The 15,664-nt window shown below is 40.1% G+C and overlaps 1 protein-coding gene across 1 annotated transcript in view; it reads left to right on the plus strand.

Moving 5' to 3' along the window:
* The first annotated feature begins 5,446 nt into the window (after nt 1-5,446).
* LOC138947176 (cubilin-like) overlaps nt 5,447-15,664 on the plus strand; it is a 50,186-nt gene continuing 39,968 nt past the window's right edge. The window contains exons 1-3 of the mRNA XM_070318615.1: nt 5,447-5,584; nt 13,957-14,022; nt 14,787-14,928. Coding sequence (XP_070174716.1) covers nt 5,569-5,584; nt 13,957-14,022; nt 14,787-14,928 — 224 coding nt within the window. The 5' untranslated portion in view covers nt 5,447-5,568. The remainder of the gene's footprint in view (nt 5,585-13,956; nt 14,023-14,786; nt 14,929-15,664) is intronic.

A 15,664-nucleotide genomic window follows, 5' to 3' on the forward strand; every position in this document is an offset into this window, starting at 1 on the left:
GAGAGAGAGCGCGCGCGCGAGAGAGAGAGGGAGAGAGAGAGAGAGAGAGAGAGTGAGTGAGAGAGAGAGAGAGTGAGATAGAGAGAGAGAGAGCGCGCGCGAGAGAGAGAGTGAGAGAGAGAGAGAGAGAGAGAGAGAGAGAGAGAGAGAGAGAGAGAGGGAGAGAGAGGGAGAGAGAGAGTGTTGTAATATTTGGGTTTTTTTTTTTGATCGCAGCCAAATACGAGTTTTGATGTTTCCGAGTTGAGTTGAGTACATTTTCTGTCCTAAATAACCAGTCTGTCTATGATCAAATCCACCTAATCTATTAACATCTTCTGTTATTCACGAACAAAGCAGCAGTGAGTCCAATTAGGTGTACGGTGTTGGCAGGCTTGTTGATTTCACTGATAAAAGTGAGAGGGGAAAAAAACAAAACACAAAAACGATTACAGTGTGATCAGGCCTTTTCATATGATATTAAAGCTCACGTCTTACGGCAAACACTTTTTTTTTATCTACTTATGACAGCGATGTTTTTCAGTGCTAAAAAAACCCACAATAGGCAGAATCCCGAAAACGCTAAGGGGCTATCTGAAATGTTCAACTTACATTCCTTAAGGGCAGTCTTTTTTTTACCCATAATTCTTACCCATATGCAAAAGTGTCCTCACTTCGACTCGTAACTTTTAATTCAATGCAATAATGCCTGTCCACCTTAGTGTATTCAACGCACTGTAAAAGCGGAGTCACAACACAAAGGTGAGGAAGTAGTCTTATTGATTTGTTTTTGTTGTTGTTCTGGATTAAATGCCTTTTAGGTAGAAAACTCGCGGTGTTTACGTCAATGTTGAAAGGCAACGTAACGAGAAGCGCTGTACTTTAGCTGGGTAGCTTTGACACTTTTTGGATCTTATGCCCACACATGAGACGTACTTCGGATGAAATTTCGGATATTTACGTAGATATTTTGAAAACTTCTGGAAAGTGTTTTAAAACCCATGGCAGGTTTGTTGACTTACCGAAAAAAATTCGCATGCATACCGGGTACGCACATATGATTGTTACCAGAAGCCTATTATACTAGAAGCACCTTAATTACTACTATTACCAGCAGTCGACACGCGATGATACATATGCCCTTTGACCTTTCCTTGGGGATATCCCGTTTTGAAAATAGAATACGGGATTGTGGGAAAGCTAGCTGTTCAATGGCACTCACGCACTATATTCGAATTTTAATACACGACTCAAAACCTTTGGGATACATCAAAAAGAAAAGAAATACAAGTATAAAGAGTTCAGAAAAGAAGAACAAGTTGACAAAAAAAAGTTATACAAAAGACTTGCCCATTATGGGACTCACACTCGAGACCGCCGGATCTGCGAGCAATTAACGTACTACCACCCCGCTACGGCGCCTCTCGACCTAAACATGTGAAAACTAATACTTGAACTGCAACCATACCTTCCAACGTCCCCGGGTTATCGAACGAGCATTTTTCGGCTAGTCGATTGCGCCGTTCGTATTTGTGACCCTCCACCACGGAATGAGTCGCATGTCACCTTTGCATGATTTTTGTACATTTTCTTAAAGAGTTTTGTATGCTCTATCCAGTGGTGAAAACCGTTTTAGCAAAGAGCGAAAACTGTTTGAATTATAAGCCTGTGACTAAGGTGACCCTCACACTGTTACCAGACACTCCCCGGACTTATATTAAGCCTAGCGCACAACCGCGCGAGGTGACATGCGACTCATTTCGTGGTGGAGGGTCACATTTGTGATTTGTACGTTTTCTTGTTCTTATCATTACATGCAGTCGCAGTGTTACCTAGATGGCATTACATTTTCACCAAAGCCGAGGTTACTAAAAATAATAATATGGGACATTCTCGGCGACGACTGACTCGAGTTTCCGAGTCTCTCCGTTCATATTTGTGTACTGTTCTCTAAATCTCACTGTTCGGGGCTAGTTTAGTTCATAACTGACCCTACGCTCCCGGTCACTTCGTATAAGTTTGGAAAGCAATATCAAGTGGTGATAATTTCAAGCGTGACCGACGTTATTGATACGAAATGCATTGACCAATCGCCGAAAGGCGCTGACGTCATTGCATGAAAGGATTTCCCAACCCAAAAATCCTCTATTCTCGATGACATATTAAGGAGTTAGTTCGGGAGAACGACGATCTATGGACGGTTTATCATATAATGGGAAGCAAGCGGTTAAAAACGGGCGTCGATATAGAGCCAATGAACAGTGATGTGAACTTGTAGTATTTCATCCACGTGTGTTGTTACTCATACTACCAACTGTCAAAACAAAAGTACAAAGTTCTTACATATGTAATTATTGTATGATGTGTTTTGTAGCTAGATGTCATGTTTTACTCGTTGTTGTGCAACCTAGATGAGTGTGTTACCTATAGTGACCTATTTCTGAGCGCCGCTTTACGCACATTTGGTGAAGGTCTCAACTGATTCCAAATCCGCGACTTTTGTCTGCTTGCAAGGGAATTTATACACTTATTGGTGCAAACTAATAATATAACACCCAGAAGAACAGAGGCCAGTGGTCAAAATATTGGTAAAAACGAGAATGCAGGTAATATATATATATATATATAAGTTACAACACGAGCGTTTTTTTTATATGGCTTGTATTTCTGTCAAGAACCCAGAGGATGAATATCAAGGGACACACGAGCCTCTGGCGAGTCAATGTGGATTCTGGACACTGAGGTTCAGATGAGGCACTGAGGGCGTAACCTCTCCACATACCTTATTCTAAAGGCACGCCTGTTGGTCTATGCGAAGATGGTGCATAATGGCTGCGTCGCCATCTCTACCATCAGACCACTGATGAGACACATTAGTGTCGAAACACGTGTCTGGTCACGGTAGTAAAACAATGGTCCTCCTCTGGACCAGATTTCTCTGTTGATACGTTCTCCCCTCGGGGTGTTAGCTTCTCTTTGAAATTTTGGTCCCGTCCGAGAAGGGTCTGATTTCCCCAATAGGGCTGTCTGTGAAGGGACACATTTTTCTCTCTCTTTTGCAAATTTTAACAAATCTCAGAAGAAAGCATCTGCTGACTTTCAATTGTTTTTTTCACAACTTCTGATATTTTATATAAACACATATATATATATATATATCGGGAAATTAAAAAGATAAGTTAAATGCTTCAAGTTCAAGTTCACTTCCATGACAGAGAACATGCCTTAAAGCAGCGTTTATTTATTTTTGGTTTTTTTTTCTTATTTTTTTCCCAAGCACATCATTGTGGGGCTTTTAATCAAAAACATGCATCCGTCTACAATGTATCATCATTCATCCTTCAACATTTATAATAAATATGTAAATGGCAAGTATACACTTTGGGCACTGTCATCTCGATAGCGCATAGGTCGATGTTTTTAGTCCAATTAGCAATAGAAAAGGCGCCAAACCTTAGGGCAACCGATTTTCAGTCGCCTTGAATCGAAAGTGTTGTACAATGGGGGCTTTAGCGCGACATTTGGTCGATCTAAGTACGATGTAAGATTAATACATATATATACCGAGCAACAAAAGAAACGCGAAAACATTCTGCAATGTTTGATTGACAAAATCTCCAACAATTATAGAGTTAGAATTATCAAACCACAAAAGTTTGATGAAGGCATGTTTGACCTAGCTAATGTGTGATTATTTTGATGCTGCGACTGTTTCAACACACGGGACAGGCAGGTTTAACGTTAACGAAGTTTTGGAGGTCTCGCTCAGTCAGTCTTCATCGCGCTCTCTGGCCACTGATCGGACACTGGTGGCTTCCAATGATGTTCCTGGTAGTGTCAGTGGCTGTATTGAATCGATCTCGAAGACGTTGTGGCAGGAAATTGCGATCTTGTCTTCCAATGTCAACAGAACATTGCTGAAGGTGATAGACTATTGACATATGCACGTTTTAAGCACATGCCAGCGCTTCTGGATCATCCCCAGTTTTAAATCGACCTGGCATTTTGGTGGTGTCAATCTTGGCATCCTGGCTGTTTCAAAGGTGAGACTGGCAGCAAGCGTACCATGGTCTCTTTTGGTTGCTAATGCATTAGTGAACATATCTCACACATCAGATTTCTCCTGCTCCAATTGCACGTGCTGCGAGCGCGCATTATGTGTTTAACGTTAAACCTGCTTGTCCCGTGTGTTAAAACAGTCACAGCATCAAAATAATCCCACAAAAGCAAGGTCAAACATGCCTTCATCAAACTTTTGTGGTTTAATAATTCTAACTCTATAATTGTTGGAGATTTTGTTAATCAAACAATGACGATTTTTTCGCGTTTCTTTTGTTGCTCGGTATATACATATATATATATATTGATGCACCAACAAACAAACAAACAAACAACAACAAAACACGGACACTGTATTGATTACATTTGACTTTTGTTGAAAGTGTCTGCAACAGGGTCTCCAGTCTATAAACATGTATAGTATTGTATGCTACTCAGAAGTTTAACAAGATAAGTTAAATGCTTCAAGTTCAAGTTCACTTCCAAGACAGAGAACATGCCTTAAAGCAGCGTTTTTTTCCCAAGCACATCATTATGGGGCTTTTAATCAAAAACATGCATCTTTTTACAATGTATCATCATTCATCCTTCAACATTTATAATAAATATGTAAATGGCAAGTATACAAGACATATAATTATTAACAACATTAGGACATAACAGACAGACGGACATATAACATACTGTTCGCCTACAAGTAAAGCCGGAGCATAACATGCAGCGTTTTTATGTTGTAAACCACAACCTACCTTTGCCATCGGGAGTCAATATAATGTTAGCTTTTCATAATTGAGGAAAACATATTATTTATCACGACAGAGGTGTGGACAGATTATTGATAATGAGTGGCAGCAATAACCTAGCTTAGATTGTCTGGTGATAGACATTTTGTTCACTACGTATTACGCACGCAAAGTGTGAGGACGAATGTCCGGGAGAGTTGATTTGATGAACTAAACTATCACCGGTATCATGGTCTTCATTATCATCATCATCATCATCATCATCATCATCATCATCATCATCATCATCAAAATCATACATTACAGGGTCTGATTTGTCTGACAAAACTGAATGAGCCTAGTTTCCTGTCAGGAGGGAATAAACAAAATAATTGGTGAGGTAAACTACCCAACCAACCCCCCCCCCCCCCCCCGACCCGACTACACTCCCCCCTCTCTCCATCCCCCGGGAAAAAAACACTGTGATCTGCTCTATTAATCTTTTACCGGACGGGATTAGGTTAGGCTGCATGGAGGGGTGGGGGCGGGGAAAGGGTGGGGGTAATGGTGTGGTTAAGGTCCGGGTGTGTGACTTTTAACCAATCATATTATTCTTAATCTATTTTGGCCAATCATGTTTTCAGAATGTAATCAGCAACAGCCTATCACGGTCTAGAATTGCTTTTTGATCGCGAAGGATCCGGGAAGTGTAAAGAACTTTCACAATCGAGAATTGTATTATAAAAATGAGCAATAATGTAGCTTGGGCACACCTGCCTTGGCTGCTTTTCGGTGTACACCTTCCAAAATGGGCACTATTAGCCGTAAGTATATTTTTGTAATGCCTGTCCGCGTGTTATTTTTGTTGTTGTTGTTAGGTTTTGTCGTCTAAATAAACACTAATGATTTGTTGATGTTGCTGCAACTGGATGGCTCACAATTGTATCACTTGTAAAGTTACTGCATTGGTTTTTTTATATCCAAAATTCTATTTACTTTCTCGTACGCTTTTGTTGAAAAACGGATAGATGGACAGGCAGACTGTCAATTAAACCCGCGGTGTCGCTTGTTGCATGGTATGCTATCTTGCAGGTGTAAAACAAGCTATATTTTTTGTTTCTTTTGTTTTGTTGTTGTCAATTGTTCTATTATTCATCAATCAATCAATAGGAAGCTTATATTGCGCGTATTCCGTGGGTACAGTTCTAAGCGCTTGTCGCAAATATTATTGCACGCGTTTCATATAATGCCGCTCACTGAACGGTTCAGATCACTGGCAAGTATCATTTGTGAAACCATTACATTTCTGGTGTTTTTGAAACATTATTCATGCTACGGTTGAATGCAATTAATTACACTTAATTAAAGTAAACTAAAGTGGACCAGACTAAACTAGACTGAGCTCAACTAAAATACTTAATTTAACTTATCATACCTAACTTAACTTAACGCAACTTAACTTAACGTAACTTAACTTAACGTAACTTAACCTGCACTCACTCTCATCGTCACTAACTTAACCACTACACACAAAAGAGAAATTCTGAATGCACACAACGAATTGGAGAGGAAAGAAAATCCAGAAATTTGAATGAATAACAAAATTATATTAAATGAGATGAAACAAAATAAATTATCATTAAAGACGAAAAAGACCAACAAATAGCCAAACCAATACATAGGGAAATAAGATCTGTACTTACAAAAGTTATTTCAATGTGTTAGTGTACATTGCTCCTGAAACTCGTTATAAACTGTAGTAGCATATAACATTATTGGATAGCAAATTCATGACAGATGCAAATCAAATTTGTTTTTGCAGGAAGAGAATTAATGGAATAGTGTGTTTTTTTTGGTCGTCCATTGCTTATGTTTAAACATACATACATTTTTGATTTTTTTTTTTATCCATGATCAAAATAGAAAATCTGACAATTAAAGCATACTGGCCATAATTGTCTAGTTTCACCTCAAGACTTGGTATATCCACCTCTTCGTCGGACGTCAATGACAGCCACCTAACAGTACCGAGATATACAAAATCAAATACAGACGATGATACAAATTAAAAAATATTCGTCCGGATCGTCCAATAGGGTATAGTGGTTGAGATCGGTTCTGTAGTATATTTTGTTAGCTTCAGCATGACCTGGACGCCAAAGCCGTCGCCACGGTATGCCTTTGGGCGAGTATTTATGGTCTTTGTTGAAAAGTGCTAACTATGTCATTGACCGCTCTCTCAACTACACTAACGACATCACGTTGAGGATATTTTTCGATGGTATAAATATACAGTTGTAAAACAGCAGTGTTTCGGCCAGAAACATATGTGACCCTCCACCACGAAATGAGTCGCATGTCACCTCGCGCGGTTCTGCGCTAGGCTTAATATAAGTCCGGGGAGTGTCTGGTAACAGTGTGAGGGTCACCTTAGTCACAGGCTTATAACTCAAACAGTTTTTGCTCTTTTCTAAAACGGTTTTCAACACTGGATAAAGCATAAAAAACTCTTTAGGAAAATGTAAAAATATGAAAATCATGTGTAACCGAGTGCCAATATACTTTACTCTTTCTCACCGAGCTCAACCACTCAAAGCAACTGACACAAGTTATATTACCAGGTTCTTTTATTCCATAAGATGAAATGGGGAATGTGTGGGATAACGGGGGTTTACTTTCAAATACAAAACTTCCAATGTATTACTACAGGACTAAACAACTCCAAAAACAACGCTCTCAATCCTTCACTCCAAAACTGTATTCTAAATTCTCCCTCTAAAACTACACTTAAAAACACGCTAAATCCTCCCTCCAAACTACACTCTACTCTAAATCCTCACTCTCAACTTTAATCCAAAAATCCACAATGAGACTCTAATCTAAAACAAACAAAATCTAAAAAACAACCTAAAAACAATTCTTCAAAAAAAAACCAAATCTACAAAAACTCTTAACAAAACCAGACCAAAATCCCTCCACTAAAACTAACTGCACTTCACTAACGAAACCTAGTCTACGAAAACAAATCTACGCCCACTAAAACCCCGTCTACGAAAACCCCATCTAAAAACCCCGTCGCACACTCCGCCATCCAGCAAAAGAATTCCTCACATCCCAAAGGATTTCAGCCTGTGACCAAACATGTCACAACAAGGCGTCCAGAAAACACACGCACCAAAATATACGTTGTCTTCCTTCAAAATTCCAAGCAGAAAGAAAGTCTCAGTGGGCCCCAGGCCCAACATCCCGCGTGCCTGCGTCACAAGGTTAACACACGTTCGACTCGAGGGGTGTCGAGTACCTTTACTTTCTCACTTTCTTTAGTCGGTGTCTAACATCGCCTTCAACTATTCAACATTACATCGCGGCGAAGAGAAAAAGGAAGATGGAATAAAGTCACCTGTCAATTGCCTCCTGTTCACAAAAACATTAATCACAATTTTACTCCAGAGACTTGTACCAAAAAACAATCGTTTTACCTATGCAAATTTAAGAATCGGCTCTTCCGCGAGACCATTCCAACAAAGACAAAACACAGTCTCGGAAACCTTAGTGGATCCCCGATAGTACAGATTTGAATCCTCGATAGCACAGAGGTACCACGAGTTCGCAAGTTCAAACGGATGCACAAAAGTACATGTGTACCGTAACTGTCGTTCCCAAGCTCACATCCTCCCCAACTTAGACTGTCGTCTCCTGGCGACATGCCAGAATTAAAAAAAAATAAAAAAATGCTTGACCTCCGAAGAACATAATATTCTTCATCCCCAATCATTTCAAAAACTTTTACACAAAAACAACCATCAACTGACTAATACAATATTTCTCTAAAACTAATAGGTTCTGAAACACATTTCACATAATCCTTCCAGTGCCAATAATCATATCTCCTGTAGACATCTAACTCACACAAGTTGACAAAAAAATCACAACTCATCTTTAACAGAGGCAGTTCCCTGGTTCACTTTACAAAGAATTATGTTCACCACTTGCCAGATAACCAAAAATGATAATCTTTACGACTTATCAAAATATTTTATCTCTCTTGAGCATACATCAGAACAAAATGTTGACAATCTTTACGATTTATCAAAACATCTGATCTCTCTTGAGCATACATCAGAACAAAATACTGACAACCTTTACGATTTATCAATGCATGTCCCCTCTTTGTATCCCAACTGTACTTGGCAACACAATCTTCTCATCAAACAAAATGACCACTTGCCAAGGCAATGAAAAACTGGAAGTCCTTAAAACTCACCCAGAATATCAAACCTTTAGTCAAAAATCAGCAATAACCTAATGTTACACTCATCACAATTAAACTATTCAACAGGAGTATTCATAGGCAACCATACAATCCTTCAGAATCTATTTCAAAAATCCACTAATATTAACTCTAATAAACAAAACCAGTGTACACACTGCCTTCAAACAAAGACATCAGTCAGTGCTAGAACTCAAATTCTAAAAAATACCACCAAGAAAATAGAAAGTGAGAACAGAGACAGTAAAAGTGAAAGCGGAGAAGACAGTAAAGACAAACCAAACGACAGCAGAGAGCAAAAAGGAAGAAAAAGGTTATATAATCCCTTACAGGTAGCATACTTTGCTCCTGAGGCGTACGAGGCTGGAGACGCCATGCTCAACCAAAGAATCCCTAAAAAGTGCAGCCAAGAGAATTAGAAAGTGGGAGCGGAGAAGACAGTAAAGACAAACCAAACGACAGCAGAGAGCAAAAAGGAAGAAAAGGGTCATCCAATCCCTTACAGGTAGCATACTTTGCTCCTGAGGCGTACGAGGCTGGAGACGCCATCTTAAACAAATTAGAATTCAGTGACCAACTAATCTCAAGAATACAAAATCTAAAATCTAGTCACACCCCACTCAATATGCTTGAGTAGTCTATTGACTAGAGACAACATAGAACCTGTAAAATCTAGCTACATCCCACTCAATACGTTTGAGTAGCCTGTCAACTAGAGACAGCATAAAACTTGTAAAATCTAGTTACATCCTACTCAGTACGTTTGGAGTAATCTGTCGACTAGAAACCCGTCAAATACCACCACCAACTGGGCGCCCTCGTGGTAAATGATACAAGTTTGAATGCGCCCCAGCACCCTGTCTACAGCATATCAAATTTAATAATATGTATATATATCCTTCTCTTCTTCACCATCCTTCTCTCCATCACTCTCCTTCCTTCCTTCACAATCCTTCCTTCCTTCACAATCCTTCCTTCCTTCTCAATCCTTCCTTCCTTCACTATCCTTCTCCATCCTTCACAATCCTTCCCTCCTTCACTATCCTTCTCCATCCTTTTCCCTTCCAATATGTTATATATGTCGGTATTTCAACATGTAACTGTCGTTTACCATGTTTCCTTGAAACAAATTAACCGGCAAGCGCATAACTCACGCCCCAAGCACACGGCTTGCAACAAAAACCACACTAACACCCAAACATCCAACCACAAGTGTTAGTCATCACATCACCACGTAGCGTAATCAACATACAACTACACATGTCAATCATAATGTCAAATCAATACAACATACTCAAACACACTCTTCCAGGGATGGTCCACTCCCCAACTCTTTCTTTTTGCAGGGTGTGCAAACACAAACGTCTGAAGAAATGTTAATCACTGAAGTCCTTCTTCTGTGGACTAACAGAGTAAAAAGAAATGTAAATCACTGTAATCCTTTCTCCACGGATTACCAGAGTAAAAAGAAATGTTGACTACAAAGCCGCATCCGTCAACGTCACGCCCGGACTCCCTCCAACTTCTCACACGCCTGTCTCCTCCACACCAGCCCGCGTCCGGACTGCATGCCTGCCATCCTCTCCCTGTGCGACGGGGTCCCCTAACCTACACTACTCCTAGCCTAGCCCTAACTGTAACACCCCCTACCCACCCTGCTCGCAGCGCCAAATGTAACCGAGTGCCAATATACTTTACTCTTTCTCACCGAGCTCAACCACTCAAAGCAACTGACACAAGTTATATTACCAGGTTCTTTTATTCCATAAGATGAAATGGGGAATGTGTGGGATAACGGGGGTTTACTTTCAAATACAAAACTTCCAATGTATTACTACAGGACTAAACAACTCCAAAAACAACGCTCTCAATCCTTCACTCCAAAGCTATATTCTAAATTCTCCCTCTAAAACTACACTTAAAAACACGCTAAATCCTCCCTCCAAACTACACTCTACTCTAAATCCTCACTCTCAACTTTAATCCAAAAATCCACAATGAGACTCTAATCTAAAACAAACAAAATCTAAAAAACAACCTAAAAACAATTCTTCAAAAAAAAAACAAATCTACAAAAACTCCAAACAAAACCTGACCAAAATCCCTCCACTAAAACTAACTGCACTTCACTAACGAAACCTAGTCTACGAAAACAAATCTACGCCCACTAAAACCCCGTCTACGAAAACCCCATCTAAAAACCCCGTCGCACACTCCGCCATCCAGCAAAAGAATTCCTCACATCCCAAAGGATTTCAGCCTGTGACCAAACATGTCACAACAAGGCGTCCAGAAAACACACGCACCAAAATATACGTTGTCTTCCTTCAAAATTCCAAGCAGAAAGAAAGTCTCAGTGGGCCCCAGGCCCAACATCCCGCGTGCCTGCGTCACAAGGTTAACACACGTTCGACTCGAGGGGTGTCGAGTACCTTTACTTTCTCACTTTCTTTAGTCGGTGTCTAACATCGCCTTCAACTATTCAACATTACATCGCGGCGAAGAGAAAAAGGAAGATGGAATAAAGTCACCTGTCAATTGACTCCTGTTCACAAAAACATTAATCACAATTTTACTCCAGAGATTTGTACCAAAAAACAATCGTTTTACCTATGCAAATTTAAGAATCGGCTCTTCCGCGAGACCATTCCAACAAAGACAAAACACAGTCTCGGAAACCTTAGTGGATCCCCGATAGTACAGATTTGAATCCTCGATAGCACAGAGGTACCACGAGTTCGCAAGTTCAAACGGATGCACAAAAGTACATGTGTACCGTAACTGTCGTTCCCAAGCTCACACATGCAAAGGTGACATGTGACTCATTTCGTGGTGGAGGGTCACATATTTGTAATTGAAGGTTTGCTTTTCTACTGCTCAAAAATGGGTGTATTCGATTTGAATAATACTTTGGGATGACGTCCTGGTTCCTGACCACACCTACCCCAAAAAATGTCTTCTTCTTTTTCTTTGTTTTTCTTATTTGGCAGTTTGATTATCTCTGAACCGTCAAAATGGTCAGTAGAATAAACGGTATTTGACATATTTTACATCAGTGACTTTATTTGGATTCTCAATTATTGTTTTGAGAAATTATGTTTTATCTTACAACGCACACATTTGTACTAACATAAAACGCAGATTGTATGCTGTACATATCGTTCATGTCCGTGGCTGTTGTTAACCACAGAAACTTTGTAGAGCTCATCTCAATTTAACTAAAGTTTTTTTCTGTGTAGCAAACTCGGGCGACCTAGTGATCAGATTAAAAAATAATCAACAAACTATTAGCAAACAATCGTGGTTTACCCAGTCATGTTCTTTACATGAGAAAATCCCCGAGTTCGCGAATTAAATGTACGCAATGTAAAATCTAACCAAATGTCAACAGTGCTCCCAAATTTAGTATTATATATATATACTTGTAGGTGTCGTCTCAAGGCTGGAGTCTAGCTATGCCTGATAAAAGTATAAAGTAACATTGGAAAAATTAACTCGCCCAAATGACTGGTTACAAAGACAAAAATGATGAAAATACTTTCATCGACATGAACAAAGCGATTTCAGAAGCAAACTCTGTACCTTCACGACTGACACAAACGAGCGATTATTTCACATCTGCAATGCCAACAGAGTACAAAGAAGGTTTGGGTACTCACGCCGTGTCAAGTCTGACCAGGGATCGACCGGCCATTTGCAGACCGACTAGACCGAACAAAAACAAATGACGTCAAAGTTTCTTTCCTATTGCCTGTAACTTTGCCATGACGTCTTTTTATGACTGCATGCGCGTCAAATGTTTTTCATTTTCGCCGTCTTTGTCTTCTCTGTTTATAACTCTGTCTTATCTTTTAAGACTCACAGGCCCAATGGCAGTAAAGTGGAGCAAGCCACTCGAAAGTGGCAGCTTAACCAGTGTCTTGAAACAGATAAAACACTCTCCTGGGATGCCGTTACAATGTTAACCAAAAAGTGAAAAGAAGAATGGCGGTTTAGTGGCGAAATGACAGCAGATTGAGCATTTATTTCGGTCAATGAAGGGACGATTGGAGCTTCTACAATCCGTGTCAACCACCAGGGTTAGATTCGTAGCAGACGACAAACAAAGTATATCGTAACTGTCTTGTGATGACGATTATGTCGTTATTAATTATGTGTACGTTGTGAAGGTATTTCAAAGCAAAAATTAGCTTTGATTGGTCACGGGATATTTACGTTACACCTCCGATTCATCCATGGAATCGCGTGGTGTCTTGTCTCGACCGGGTGAATGAATATAATGACGTCCGTGGCGGCAGAGCCTCGAGTGACGTCATCATATTCATTGACCCAGTCTCAAAACGCTACCACAGGATTGATGGACGGAGGTGTAACTTATACTTCAGTTATTTCTTTCACAACATTGATCTTTCATATAATTATATTAAAGGCCTTCCGTGATGGCGTTTGGCTCAAGTGTCTGCCATTCCATGATCGACTTCTATCTAGAGTAGATGAGTCCATTTGCAATACTTGGGCTATCAATTGAAAACCAAACAAGTAAAAACAATATGTTGAACACTAACATTTTAAACCATTGCCAGGTCTTGCTCAGGGGTGCGTGATATAAATGTTAGAATTGTGAAAGCCAGTCTTCTGCGACATTGCCATTTCTGCATATTAAACTGTTAGAGATCGACGCACATTTATTGTGCGATATTTCCAAAGTATGTTTAACAAGAACGTAGAGTTTTGGGTTTCTTGTTTTTCTATGGTAAGCTTTTGCAAAGCAATTTCTTACAACGTAGTGTTTAGCATCATTAAAACACAGTGTTGCCATCAATGCTCAGTGTATTATTTGACTTTCTGTGACATTCATTTTGATTGCGCTAATAGTGTTGTGTCGAACGTGAATGCAAGCAAAATTACATTTTGGCTACTTTGCAGGGCATATCCTTTTGTCTGCGCTGATTCTGGTACTGTTCACCTGCGATGGGTTTGGACAAAAAGAAGGTATATATTTCTAACTCTGTTCCCGTTGAAAGATCTGAGGTGGCTTTCACGAGAAGGAATGTATATTTAACATAATGAGACAGCAATTAAGTGTGATTTAAAAAAAATATTTATTGAGAAGGAGCTTTGATATTTCACATACTTTCGGGTTTCTAAAGCCTCTTGACATGATCAAACTCTGTTTGTCAAAGTTCAAGGTTGACTCACGGTAAATAACAGAGAATGATTATTCTCTTGAATATTTTAAAATCGAATATGATGAAGTAGATTGGTTATTCATTTTTGTTATATTTATGTTACGCTTGACGAAGGAAAGTCGTGTGAGCAATTGTAATGATAACATGATAGCTGAGCACAGTCCACCATACAATACTTGCAAGGCGTGTGTGTGTGTGTGTGTGTGTGTGTGTGTATGTGTGTGTGTGTGCGTGTGTGTGTGTGTGTGTGCGTGTGTGTGTGTGTATGTGTCTTGGTCGATAAAGATGAAACTGAAGACAATAATTATGGTCCCCTCGGACCAACAAAAAAGCTGGTCGGCCAGCAAGCCACCAAACATCTTATAATGTTGTGTGTGTGTGTGTGTGTGTGTGTGTGTGTGTGTGTACGTACGTACGTGTGTGTGTGTGTGTGTGTGTGAATGTGTGTGTGTGTGTGTGTGGTTGAGTGTGTGTGTGAATGTGTGTGTGTGTGTGTGCGTGCGTGCGTGCGTGTGTGTGTGTGTGTGTGTGTGTGTGTGTGTGTGTGTGTGTGTGTGTGTGTTCAAGGTGATGTACGACTGAAGGACGGCCCAAATGCTTACGAAGGACGGCCTGAGATTTTCCGTGATGGTGATTGGCTCAGTCTCTGCTATAGATTCAGCAACAATTTGGTTCCTGGAACCATATGCAAACAACTTGGATATCAGTCGTAAGAAGGACAGTTTTGAAAATTATCATAATTAGGCATGCTCCCACGTGGGGTTTGCTCTGTGCAAATTGTATTTTCTCTCTTAAAGGGCAACATCCGCCTCCTGTATACCATCAGTTACCGCTTGAGAACAAACTAACTGCTTTGCAAAGTGAGTGAGCATTTTTTACATAATATATTTCGCGCCGAGTTTTCAGTGTAATAAGTGAATCTTGTTATGTCGCTAGACGGGACTTTTAAGATGCATGTACAAAACTAAATAGAAAGCTGGCAAGACAAACATTGTTAAAACGAATGGTCGGATGTAGGTCAAGCGATATGTGTGTGTGTGTGTGTGTGTGTGTGTGTGTGTGTGTGTGTGTGTGTGTGTGTGAGTGGTGGTGTGTGTGTGTGTTTGTCTGTGTGTGTATGTGTTAAGTGTGTATGCGTGTATGTGTGTGTTAGTGTGTGTGTGTGTATGTGTGTGTACGTGTGAGTGTGTGTGTGTGTGTGTGTGTGTGTGTGTGTGTGTGTGTGTGTGTGTGTGTGCTGGCGAGTATATTTAGTTGCAGCTCTGTTCACTTAAAGACGAGAAAGTAGGCTGCCTGAAACAAAGCAACTTTTCCTTTCTTGAAATGCTAGTCGACTGAGATTTCCGAGCATCTCTGTTTGTTTCTGTGCCTTTGTAGATTGAGTATCTTGCGCATAAAGACGTAATTGCGGGACAGGGCTGCCATCACAAGAGTTGCTTTTAAAC

This window comes from Littorina saxatilis, linkage group LG14, assembly GCF_037325665.1.
Source record: "Littorina saxatilis isolate snail1 linkage group LG14, US_GU_Lsax_2.0, whole genome shotgun sequence".
In the NCBI taxonomy this organism is placed as follows: Eukaryota; Metazoa; Mollusca; class Gastropoda; order Littorinimorpha; family Littorinidae; genus Littorina; species Littorina saxatilis.